Source organism: Trematomus bernacchii, unplaced genomic scaffold (genome assembly GCF_902827165.1).
Source record: "Trematomus bernacchii unplaced genomic scaffold, fTreBer1.1, whole genome shotgun sequence".
NCBI classification, from domain to species: Eukaryota; Metazoa; Chordata; class Actinopteri; order Perciformes; family Nototheniidae; genus Trematomus; species Trematomus bernacchii.
Window position 1 is genome coordinate 15722119 of NW_022987564.1, and position 13336 is coordinate 15735454.

The following is a 13336-nucleotide window of genomic DNA, read 5'->3' on the forward strand; positions in this document are numbered from 1 at the left end:
TCAAAGTCATTTGTCTGGGCACTAGATTAACAGCTTTAGGGTCCTGGCTGGGAATTTTCAACAGCCCACTGATTTTTATTTATTACAATAAATACAAATAAACATATGTCTAGAGAGAGAGATGCACTCTACAAAAAACTCTTCCACAAACTGAGGACTTTATTATCATGTCAAGTGCAACAAGACCATTCAGTACAATACAGTTCAGTGATGGAAAATCCTCTCTACAAACACTGCTTAGTGCAGACTTCACTGCTGGACAGAGCAGAGGCGACTTTATCATATAAAAATCTATGAATATTATTATTTATATTATTATCTAGACGTTTGTTGAGGAAGATGTTTGCTCCTTGGGCGGATGACACAACATCCAGGTACTGCATAGGTGAAGCATGAGGGAATCATGGGAAGGAAACTATGAGTCATGACAGGACTTTACTCCTTGGAGAACATGTGCAGGACCAGGTCACACACACGGCTGCTGTATGCAAACTCGTTGTCGTACCTGCGGACAAACAGTGAGCAGAGATTGAAGTTGCATATATTATAGAATATTTATTAATGGAGAAACATGTCCTATTTTTGGTGTGTTTTAACTCACCATGAAACCAGCTTAACAAAGTGCTCATTCAGTGCAATGCCGGCGCCAGCATCAAAGATGGAGGAACGAGTGTCGCCGTTGAAGTCTGTGGACACAACCTGAGCAGAAAGAGATGAACACAAATGTTTATACAGGCAGGGGGACAGTAAATACAGATTTGTGTCGGACATAAACTCATCAGTATGTCATTTCTGGTCCTGGATAAAAGTGGCATAAGGCAGGCCGTGCAGCAACATAGGGATGAATAAGTAATTACAAATATCTGCAGATCTGGCTTTATGGATTATAAATAGTTTTCTTTTTACTTTAAATATACCTTATGAGTTCTTAATTAAGTTGAGACCATGTCGTAGCAGAATAGATGTGCTGACATCTAGTGGATTTTGTATTGCTATACACACACCCATAAAAATTGCATCAGACTGTTGTTATGTTCAGACACGCTTATAGTTAAACATAGTAAGAGAATATGTTGACATTTGTCCGTACCTGGTCCTCTGTGTATCCCAGAATTCCCTTCATGGGTCCCTCAGCAGCGGCCTTCATCACCTTCTTGATGTCGTCGTACGTGGCCTGAAGGACGAGATATATTTATTAATTTAAACTAAAGGTTTTAAAGCTTTATATAGGTGCAAGTCTAAGTAACATAATTATGCCTCAATGCTACAGAGTGTTATTAATACAAATGTATGGAAATTCAGTGGATGGTTGAGCTCAAGTTTTCTTCCTCTCCGACCCCAAACGTACAGTCAAAAATAAATATGTGGGATCTAGTTAATAGCTGAAAAATAATGTTTTCATCTGTATATTAGTTCCAAAGTTAAGCAGCCACTTGGTTAAACCTTTATATTTAATAAAAGTTAGAAGATACTTACGGGCTTCTCCAGACGGACAGTCAGATCAACGACGGAGACGTTGGGGGTGGGGACACGGAAAGCCATACCGGTGATTTTGCTGTAAAAACAGGACTGTCAACAATCAGACACAAAGTAAAAACATCAAAACAAATTATTGTGTATTATTGTTTTATTCCCATTGGTGACGTCTCCTTGATTATCTCCTCCAAAGGAAGGTCAAAAGTCGAACTCAGCTAGAAAATGTCAATACTTAATTCTGGTCTGTCCCATACAGTATATGATCAGCCTCAATGCGAACCGTTTTTGCATGTACTCAGCTGCCTACTTTTATGAAATATTTCTAGAGTTTGGGGACCTGCCACTTTTTATCAATGGGATCATCGTGTAGCTCACATACATACATACATACATACATACATACATACATACATACATACATACATACATACATACATACATACATACATACATACATACATACATACATACATACATACATACATACATACATACATACATACATACATACATACATACATACAAACATTCAATGTCCTCCTGGTTGACGGCTGCTTCCTAAAGTCACAACCAAGGTTTTAATTGTTCTCTATTTTCAATTATTTTAGTTTGGATGTTTCAATTTCTTCGTAGCTTAGATTCACTTAGCAAGGGAGTTTGGGAGCATCAGTTTAGTTGTAGTTTTTCAAGGATGTCTTGGTTATTTAGTTTCAGTTAACAGTAACCCTGGTCACAACCCTATATAAAATGATCTGAAAGTTGCTTGTACCCGTTGAGGTCGGGGATGACCTTGCCCACGGCCTTGGCGGCCCCGGTGGAGGCGGGGATGATGTTCTGAGAGGCGCCGCGCCCGTCCCTCCACAGCTTACCTGAGGGGCCGTCTACGGTCTTCTGTGTGGCCGTGATGGCGTGGACTGTGCTCTGAGGAGAGGGAGCAGAGGGAAGCATTACAGATTTATAATGTATCTATTAAATAGGATTTCTAAGTTCCTAGCTACAAACTATTAAACAACAACAGAGCATTTCATTTTACCGAGCTACTCTTAACACTGATCTCAGAAATCCTCAAGTTAGTGAGTTTTAGCTGTGGAAAGAAGCTAGTCCAAACATTTTTGGCTCTTCTAGGAAAATAATATTGGTTAATAAACCACTGTGATGATGTATGATTTTAATAAAAAAACCGATTGAAAAACGTTTGCTAGTTTCAACTTTTGAAATGCAAAACATGTTGTGTTTTCCTTGGCTTTTTGGCTGCAGCTTACACCAAGTAATCCTATCACAGAACATCACTTTGCGCTACGAGAACTTTGTTTTATAATTGTATAGCCCTTACTTGGAAATTAGCATTTCTAAGTTAGGGCTATACAATTAGAAAATCATTTAAAAAAAGGAATACATAAAGTAATTACAAAAACAGTCAGTTTTATGTTTTAAATACTTAGTTCAAACTGTGACCATCTTTAAATGTCATTTTCAAACTATTTTCCATTCATCCTTAAATGCCCATCAATAACAGATTGTATTCAATAAGAATGTCTGAGCTGTTTACCATGAGACCCTCAACGATGCCGAAGTTATCGTTGATGACCTTGGCGACGGGAGCCAGGCAGTTGGTTGTGCAGGAGGCGTTGCTATGAAGGAGACAAGAAGGAGACGACATTTAAGCAACGACACAAAATTAAGGTATTACTGCACATACACTCAGAGCTTATTTGAGGAGATGATCTTGGTTTGACTTGTGTTTCTCATTGGCAGAGCATCTAAAGTCATCATTTGAGGTCAGAAACATAAATGAAAGCTGCGATTATAACTAGGAAAATGTGTAAGAAAGGTGGAGACTCACCTGACAACCTTCATGGAGTTATCGTACTTCTCGTGGTTGACGCCCATGACGAACATGGGAGCGTCGGCACTGGGAGCGGAGATCAACACCCTCTTAGCACCGCCAGCCAGGTGAGCCTAAGGAACACAAAAGAGGTCAGAGGTCAAAGGGAAAATGACAAATGTTATAATATTTATTTCATTTGAATTAAGACTAGAAATGATGTAGCTTTAAAGATGTATCATCATTTCAATAAAACAGTCATTTGTAATTCCCTGCATGCTATAGAATAAAACATTTGACTGTAAATGAAGTGTTTGCTGTTTTTTCTGGTGTCACCTTCTACAGTTTACACTATTGAAATACAAGAAGAGACTGAAAAATATATATAAAACTGGCGTTGCAGGCCAAAACAGCATAATGTTTGTTACTTCATTGATATACAAACAGATGAAAATACATTTGTATGAATTTTTTGTCCATTCTCAACAATTTAAAACATTCTCGCTGTAACTTCCTGTCCTTATAATTGTCTCCCAGTGAAATAAGTGGGAGGCAGATGGTAAACTTACAGATGCTTTTTCGATGGTGGTGAACACACCGGTGGACTCCACAACATAGTCAGCCCCAGCATCGCTCCACTTGATGTTGGCGGGGTCCCTCCTGTGTAAATAGATCACCCATTGGAGAGGTTAGACTGTGCTGGTCACACACTCATAGGGAGAACGCTGAAAGAAATGTAAATCTAACAGTGTGCATACTCGTGGAAGACCATGATGCTCATGTTGCCGATGATCAGCTTGCCGCCGTCTGCCTTCACCTCTCCGTGCTTCCACACTCCGTGGGTGGAGTCGTACTTGAACATGTAGACCTGCAGGCAGATAGAAGAGGAACATTTAAAACCAAAGCTATGAACACCTGATTCTAACAGGACAAGACCTACAGTATTTTTTAAGCAGGGTCTGAAGTGTAGTTGTAACATGTAGCTTCTCCACAGGTAGGCTTTCAAACCTTTGTACTAGCTCTCTGTCTTTTCTTAATGCTTTAAAAACCCATTATTTTGTAACCTCTTATTACCCAAATATGAATTTCTGACTAAACTCGGTCCCCGAAACTATATTTGACCCTGAGTGGACTTTGGAAGGCTTTGAGAAATACAAAATGATCATGACAAACTGTCAGGAGGAAAATGGAGTACAGGCGGTCTTCTCACCATGTACTCCAGATCGATGAAGGGGTCGTTGATGGCCACGACCTCCACCTTGCCTCCAGTGGCGGCGGCGCGGGTCACCAGACGGCCGATACGTCCAAATCTAAAGAGGTAGAGAAGGGAAAACTTAGCAAAATGGCAGCAAGTGGAAAACCCTTTTATTTGACTGTAAGGTCATTCAAAGACACAGACAGCAGGTCATGAAGAACGGATAAATAAAACAAGATTATATATCACAAAAATCTCTTAAGGGAATGTACATATTTTATTACATTCTATTTCAATGTAAATACTGCTATATTTTATTTTACTATATTTATTATTATTTTTGAATGTTATTATAGTTTTCTTAAAATAGTTCTCTATCTGTGTTTTTACACCAAGTCAAATTCCTCGTACGTGTCAACCTACCTGGTAATAAACCTGTTTCTGATTTGTCTTCCCTGTAAAGTCTGAAAAATCCCTCAGGCCAATCTTGACGCGTCCGAATCAAATAATTTCGAAACCTCTTTTATGTTTGGTTTTTATTTAGAGCAGCTTTTGTGCAAGACTGCTCCATACGTCTCATGCCACATTGCCTCTGGCCAACCAGAAGGTGGCACTGAAAGACTAACTTAAGAGTGACAGTGGAGGACAGCAGGGCCATACAAGGCCTGCCAACCTTGACTGAAGATAACAATGGTTGGCACCGGCAACTGAAAGCCTGTTTACGCCTAATATGGCTGCCGTCACAGCAGGTCAAACAGCGAGGGGACTGAAACCAGAGAGCGGAGGATGTTAGGACACAGATTCATATTAACCACTTCACTGGAAGAAAGAGATAACAGCGGGGCTCTCATAATGAGTGATCATCTAAGAGAGCGTGAGAGGAGGAATCTCTTCCTTTCATCTCGCAGGAGGAGAGAGGAGGAGGAGGATGTGTGGAGAAGGGCGATGTTAACTCCCAGACACTGAATGACTTTTAAAGGTCACATATTAGCTACAGTTCAATAGAAATGCACTGCAGGAGAACTGTCCAAGTGCACTGTGGCTTAAGGGGACATTTGATAGCCTGAGTAACGCAATGTAGTGCCTGAAGGCAGGTGGTGTTTAAGGGATGTAAAAAGGAAGACATGACACAGTCCTAATGTTAAAGGTCCCATGTCATGGCCATTTCTACTGATCATAATTCCATTGTGGAGGTATACTAGAATAGATTTAGATTGTTCAATGTTCCAAACTCACATTGGTTTCTCATACAGCATCTCTGTATAGTATGTGTATTCACTCTCTGTCCTACACACCTTGATGGAGCTCCTGCCCCCCCCTCCCTGTGAGCCCACTGTGCTCTGATTGGTCAGCTCACCCACTCTGTTCTGATGAGTCCACCACCGTTACAGCGGAACATCAGTGATTATGTGTTACAATGGCGTTAGCAACCAGAAAATGACACCAGTAAGGACAAACAGATGAGAATGCTGCGTGGAGTCTGGGTGCCGTGTTGGCGGGACGTTGCGGGTCTCGCTGCTGCGCCCTTTGAGGCTCGAGGAGCGGACAGTGTGAGCTGGCTTACTGGTGTCGTTTCCTGGTTGCTGCGTGGGTTCTGCGAGACAGCGAGACACCGCGAAACTCAGCCTGAGCTCAGGCTGAGTTTCGCGGTGTCTCGCAGGAATAAAAGTGAATTTACGTCCAGAGAGCAGAGTTGCCACACAAACAGTAAAGTTCAGCTGGTAATAGTTGTTTGTGCATAAAACTATACGATGGAAATCTGATATTAACATACTGTTTGACCTTTATAAGAGCAAAGGGGCGAGGCTGCGGCACTTTCCTTTAGTTACATTTATTTTCGTTATTGAAAAATGTATTTAACATTCCAGGGGGAACAAACCTCACTTAACACGATGCAAATGTCTGCAAATAACTCATTCGTAACTGCATAAAAAATAATTTAAAAAAGCTAGATTCTGTATTGGCTGATTAGGAAGTTCTAGCAAACGGCCTGCAACTCCACTACGTGCACATCTGTATGACGGTTCCAAAAGTCATTGTGTCGTTATAGGGCAATAACTATTCGTCAATCAACTTATAATAACCTGATTATTAAAAGTCATAGGCTTTGTTTAAAGTGGACCTATCATGCTATATTATAATAATATAGTGTAGGACCATACCTATATAAGGCATATTTATACTTTTTTTTTTTCAAAATACCAAACAGATCATGCATTTTAGCCATGCCTCATTTTGCTCAATTTGACCATTTCTAGCTCTGTTTGTGCAAGGGCTGATTCTGTGAGAACAGCACCATCTAGAGGCCTGGCATATGTACTACAGCATCTCCAGCGCTTTCGAACGACAATGGCCGTGGCTGTCTCCTCCTGATTGGTGGAGTTGGCCCAATAGCCGTAGCGCCACTGTCCTGACGTCAGGACAGTGTTCAAATCTGGATCAGTTTTGATCAGATCCGTTGCAGCCCCTTTTTTAGAGATTTGGGTATGGAGGAAAATAGAGAGGGTTGTGTTTTCTGATACTTGGTGAGTTCCCTGGAACACCGGGGACACATATTCATGTATAAAAGACGTACAAAAGTGCATTTTGCATGATAGGTCCCCTTTAAGTATTTTTTTATCCGATTACTGTAATAATCGCTATAGCTGCAGCCCAATGTGTCCCAATAACAAAACAGCATACAAGACTATTTGGTGTAGGAGCAAGTGTCTATGTATAATAATCAAGCTGATAGTAGGGGGAAGTAGTAAGGGGGGTTAGAGCCTTGCTCAATGGCACTCACAGGGGGCAGTGGGGATCAAAAGTGCCTCCACAGTGTGGTACACAGTCTCTGCTTCACATGTTCAGACTGAGCCCTGTTATGTAAGGTCACATGGCTCCAGCACTCAGGAGTCACATTACTGTAAGTAATCATGCGACAGATTGAAACTTAACTCTAAGACTCAGACAATCACATACTCCAAAATAACAGTCTCTATCTGAACTAGAAAGGTGCAGTTAAACAAGTTTCCAGTAACAAGGATGTCACTGATGGTGGGAGTATTATTACAATTCTATTTTCGTTTTTGGAATCAATTCTGGGTATTTGCAATTTTTAATGGATCTTTTTTATCCAAATAATCTTGGATTATTGTATGCATTTGTGTGCTTACGATAATATTTTATCATTAACTTTATCTTCTCCTTGTCAGGAAAACAAATTGTTTTTGAGTTCTACTAAATACCATAGTAAGGCTGTGAGAGTTATCTGGAGAAAGGCGAAAAAAGGGGATTGCCGATTAAAGAAAAACATGCATTTAACTTAAAACTGAAGCGACTGTTTTTCTTCGGTTTGATGATTTATCTGAGGAGAAGTTTGCACTCTCACAGTCTAATCCGTGTAGTCTAATTGATGTATTTCCAAAAGTTAGAAATATCTGGTAATTGAATGACAATACACAATATAACTGCTTTAAACTGGACTTAAAACAATAGTTTCCTCTGTTTTTGAACCATAATAACTATTTAGTAGCAGTGGCACGCCACAGTGCAGGGCCATGGGTTCAACTATAGTGCTTCCTTGCTCAAGGGCAGCAGCAGGAGTACTTCTAACAGCCAAATGAAATGTCTATTCAAGGGAGTAAACCCCAGGCGATTAATGGGAGACATTGTTTGCATGTCTGCCTTCCTTCACAGGAAGAATGGACATGAGGGGAAAGGGCCAGTGGACATTAGAGCTTCCCTCGGTTCGTTTTGGAAGCCACCATGCAGCCAGAAGGCCAACATGGACCGGAGCCCATCTTCAGTTTCAGAGGCTCAGAGATGGCCAGAATCAAGGAGCTAAATCTCCTGCAGCTCCACAGCAGCTGCTTCACAGAGGAGGAGGAGGAGGAGGAGCAGGAGGAGGAGGAGGAGGAAATGTTTAACTGGAGATCTCAAAGTGTAAGCAGCGCCTATAAACCTCCGGCCGGATGATCCCTGAACTTCAGCGGAAAGGTTAGAGGGTTAAAAATAGACGAGTGGAGAACAAAAAGGAATGTGACAGCTGAGGAGGGCAGCAGTAGACAGAGGGGGGATCGGAGGGGTCTGACGGGGGGTGTGGAAGAAGAGGGGACGACAACCGTGACAACACAACACCACCCCGACTATAAATAACCAGAGAATAGATGAGTCCTGTCCAGAGTCCTGACCCATCTCCAACAGCACTGAGTCAGAGGAAGAGTCTCACATAAAGGGCAAATAACATCACTTTTAAGAAATGTGTTGGAGGAGTTTGTCCGAAAATAAAATGTATTAAAAAGTTTATTTTATGATACATTTATTGATTTAAGAGTATTATCCAAAGGGACTTCAGTGTCTTGCTCAAGGACAATTCAGGATCAAGAGGGACGTTATGTTTATTTTGCATTTATGTAATTTTGTTCATTTATTACATTTAATATAATTTCCGATGAAGTTTCTAAAGTTATAATACTGCACTGTTGTTTGGCATGTCATGTATATATTATACGTGATGTCATTCATTTACATGTTCTTTATAAGATGCCCAAATAATACATCTTTTAGAGAAAGATTATATGATTTAATCATCTTTTCAACTGACTCTATTATGCTCTTTTAATTAAAATACAATCTCTCAGCACAGATCATAATTCGAGGGTCTCAGAAACAGTGTCGGGGTCCTGAGGATGGAAGACCTTTATACTGCCAGCAACTGGATGCTTATTATGTGAGTGATTTGGGAAATGAAGGGTTGACACTTGCCCTCTTATCACATTGCTCTGAATAGAAATGCAGCTAAGAAAAATAACAAGCCTGTTAATAATGTCCAGTAAACCGGAGAGGTTGTGTATGCTGCAGCATTTCAGCAAACATCAGACACACATACTCTGCAGGAGACCATAACCTGCAGCCTAAAAGGTCATTGCCCCCTATCAAGTTACATTTATTGAAAGTTATTTTCCTATTACTTATTTGCATTCTTGTCCTATTTCATGCACATTTATTAATAAAAGCCACCTTATTTGTTTGCAAATACTCCTCCTTACAGATCTGCTTATTTACCATCCCATTTTAGGTTTTCCAGAGCCTTACAAATTATACTGCACTCAGTGATTGTTATCCAATTTATATTCTCTGATAAAAGGTTTTCTGGAGACTAATGCATGCCAGTGGAGACGGTGACAAATAATGAGATAATGTTTTGCAAATGATAGTGACTAAAATCTAAAAACACTAACTCACCCATTGATTCCAATCTTCACCATTGTGTCTGATATGGTCTTAGTCGTCACTGAAAGGTAAAATAGCCTAGTTAAGACACATTTAATGCATTTTTCTTCAAAAGCAACACAAAACTGGGCATCATGCAAAACTGCAAAAAGTAATTCAGAAAACGTATTGCACTGCTTGACAAATACTTCGAACTTTTAAGCTATTTAAAAGTTATAGAAGCAACATGCAGACGAGTTAGAAGACCAAATGACAGGAATTATAAAATGAGGTCCCAGAAATGTCCGTTTTTTGACAGTGTGTCACATCAAAATGACAGCTTAACTCTCATAATTCAAAAGTTTTGAGAACTTAATTCAAACTGGAAACGAGAAGAGGTAAATGTACCGTTTGTGAAGGCACCTCAGTCTGTCAGTCCTCAGGGGGGAGAGAGAGCGGGGGACGAGCTGAGGTCCCCCCCGAATTTATCTCCGCGGCGCGCGGCCGGGCACGCCCCCCTCACAATTTTAAGGTCGCGTGCAGCTGCCTGCCAAATAATTTATTTGAACCACGAGACAAGAAGTTTACAGAGGTGCATGCGCCGTCTATGAGCGATACAACCGTATCAAACCCATTTGAACTTTGAAACCACTTTTATTTCGACTGGATGTTTTATAACGGCCTATTTTCATAAAAATCAAACCTCCGCAAAGAAAAGTAGTTCCAGCGGAAGAGATGCACAATGAAGTTGCTAAGCGACAACGACCTACCACACAGTACCTAGGGGTTGATTTCAGGTCATTGTGTAATATAAAAAACAATTTAACAGGGACTAACCCAACTAACTAACCTACAAAATAAACGTATTTACATATCATATTATTATATTACATCACTTTAGCCTCATCAATGTGCAAGCACCCAATTTAATGTAGCACCATTGATTAAGAAATAAAAGCTATTGGCACTTTGAGCATTCATTAGTTTGAAGTCTGTCTGATGCTTACACTTTATCTAATCTTTGTACTGGTACTCAGTCCAAAACCAGACCACTCAAGCCCCCTCCCCCCCACCTCTCTGTCTCATGTTCAGTGTTTGACACCAATAGTCATGTGATGCTGTGGAGCCACTGCTACGTGAACCACAGCATGCACAATGGGGAGGTGGATAGGAAATGTCAAGCTGCCTTATGGTTTTATCCCATTATGTCATGTAGCTTTCTCTGCCAACAGTCCTATTTACACCTGTATAATTTACTAAAGCTTCACAAGATAACTAGGGATGGACATTATTTAGTCCCTAGCAGTACATTTTCTTTGGTACTCAAATCATTAGACTTATCTCTGGAATTGGGAAGCAAAAATCTGTTTCAGCTGAGAACTTGTTTCAAATTGTCTGATCCATCTCAATTTAATGCCATTAAAGTTATTTGTTTATTTAAGTTGTTTTTATAGTTGCGCATTGCAAAAATTCATTTGTAATGGTGTCAAACTCTGCTTGCAACAAGTCCCCACAAAGAACAAAAAAAGTAATTATTAGGAAATCAATAAAGAATTCTGATAAGCAGATAACATTGGTATTAAAAGTAATGAATGACCTACTTATCTATGAAAGTACGAGTGATATAAAGTAGTTTTGAATATCATTTGTCACATTCTGCTGTGTGTTTCTTGTGTTTCTGTGATAGCTGGAGGCCTGCTGGGTGATCTTTCCATGAAGCTCAGGCTCTGAGTGTTGTAATCAAGGAGCACTTAGAGCAAACACTGTGCTCCCCTGCTGCTGCGCGTTTTTGCAATAAGATGGATTAAATCACAATCAGCATATTCATGTTTTGCTCATGTAGCAAAAAGTCCTGAAGTAACAGAAAACAATAACAATGAACAGAAAACATTTATATGAGAAAGTTTATACTGTCACTCTTTTTTAATCATGACAAACAAGTTAAGGTCAAAATATTTCTAGAGGTCGATGCTAACATTGGGCTAAATTTGGTTGAATACTGTATTACAACATCATTTATAAGACATCCGCGTTTAGCCTCATAAATCGCCAAATCCATGCGAAACCTAACACTCCGTAAACAAGGATATCATTCATTTTTATTCAACCAAACCAAAAAGAGACAAGGACAAATGTTGTGATGTGTCTGTTGATTGATAGCCTGATCTCTCTGAACTCTCCTGTGTATCCTGCACAGAGACTATCTAAGTCTATTCTTGGATAATCAGACTGCAGGCCTAGATTCTCACAGATCATAATTCACATCTATTATACTCTGTCGACGTGCTGTTGGAACACAATGTAAACATCTGTCTAGTCTGTTATTTATGGTGTAGGCAGGGCAGTTTATTAAGCAACATGACCGGGCCGAACTGACAAGTATAAATTGGAAGAGTGTCAATGACAATATGACAAATAACCTTTGGTTATCAATCCCAGCCATATGCAGAAAAAACACATCCATTGTTCATCATGAAACATGTGAACTCTCATTACCTCTTGGCCCTTCAAGTCGGTGCAAGTCATCTCTCTAGTCCTTCTCCTCAGGGATTACTAGTTACATTTAAAGGTGTCTCCTGTGTTAGGATTGGATTTTCATATAGCTGTGATTGTGTTCTTTACATAAAGTGCTTATTATGCTATTTTGAAGCTGTTTCACGATGCCACGCCTTTTGTGGCAAAAAACATAATAAACATTCAAGACTTTGAATTGGCATTTGCTCAGGTACAGATGTACAAGGGCATGGTCGGTCAATTTAAAAGCATGATATAAACTAGCTGTTGTTATTCTCTGACAGTCAACAATTTTCCATAAAAACACAAAAGCAATCAGTGTCTTACTGTCCCTCACTATTTTGTGACTTCCTGTCTGTGGCTCTCATCTACAAACTTAGTGGCTTTTACTGAAAATGAATATAACATTTTATTTACAATTTTTTTATTTTCAAACCCTACAACATCTTGTTCCTATATTTGTGGAATTTGTTGAGGACTATTTTCTGCTGTAGATTAATTGACTCGAGAGAGTGTTTTGGGCAGCAGCACACATCTGGGATTGAGTTCGAATAAGCATGTGTTTATGTGTTTTGGGTAATATGTCCAAGTGCAACAGTGTGGCTCATTGTTGTGTTTCTTAATAGTTTATTGACAACAACAGAGCACTATGTATATACACTATTTGTTAGTAGGATACATTCATTGTTGGTTTTGAGAAAATAATTTAAAAAAGTCTAATTTACCTCTTAATCCAATTTGAGTCCAAGAGTGACCCCTACACTTGCGACAATGGGCAACATGAGTCATAGGTGGGATTCAAACCTGAGACATGTTGAGTTCCCACAATGCTCTGGGCAGATGAACATGCAGTTCTTTAAGACTAGTCGCTGCAGGGTGAAGTAAAGGTCAGCCTATAAATATTACATCCAACCTTCTCATGCACTGAGCCTGAGCTCTATTCATATGGCATCAATATGTCAGGGGTTGTGACATTTGGCAGGACGACACGCTAAGCCAGGCATCGCAGGTCGGGGTCAAAGGTTAACATTGTCAGGGGCGAGACCGTCTGTAAAACAAGATGTGCCTTAAGCAGTGGCGAGCCGTCAGGGCCCTCTAGGCCCTCTGTGAGGGCCTAAGATATTCTAAAAAATAAT

At 40.0% G+C, this 13336-nt stretch overlaps 1 protein-coding gene across 1 annotated transcript; it reads right to left on the reverse strand.

The window, feature by feature from the left end:
* Positions 1–138: 138 nt before the first annotated feature.
* Positions 139–10222, reverse strand: LOC117478301 (glyceraldehyde-3-phosphate dehydrogenase-like). Its single transcript, XM_034125295.1, has 12 exons — positions 10095–10222; positions 9720–9768; positions 4512–4611; positions 4060–4169; positions 3871–3961; positions 3320–3435; positions 3026–3107; positions 2246–2397; positions 1477–1555; positions 1091–1174; positions 602–699; positions 139–505 (listed from the first exon to the last, which is right to left on the reverse strand). The coding sequence occupies exons 2-12, from the start codon at positions 9740–9742 to the stop codon at positions 436–438; spliced, it is 1005 nt and encodes a 334-aa protein (XP_033981186.1). The 5' UTR covers positions 9743–9768; positions 10095–10222; the 3' UTR covers positions 139–435.
* Positions 10223–13336: the final 3114 nt, after the last annotated feature.

What these genes read in the sequence shown, in the direction of transcription:
- LOC117478301 (XM_034125295.1), bottom strand. Translation starts at nt 9,742, where the DNA reads ATGGTGAAGATTGGAATCAATGG. An exon ending in GCATCGTTGAGGGTCTCATG is followed by an intron (nt 2,398 to 3,025) that starts GTAAACAGCTCA and finishes CCCTCTCCTCAG; the next exon opens with AGCACAGTCCACGCCATCAC. An exon ending in TGGGATACACAGAGGACCAG is followed by an intron (nt 700 to 1,090) that starts GTACGGACAAAT and finishes CTTTCTGCTCAG; the next exon opens with GTTGTGTCCACAGACTTCAA.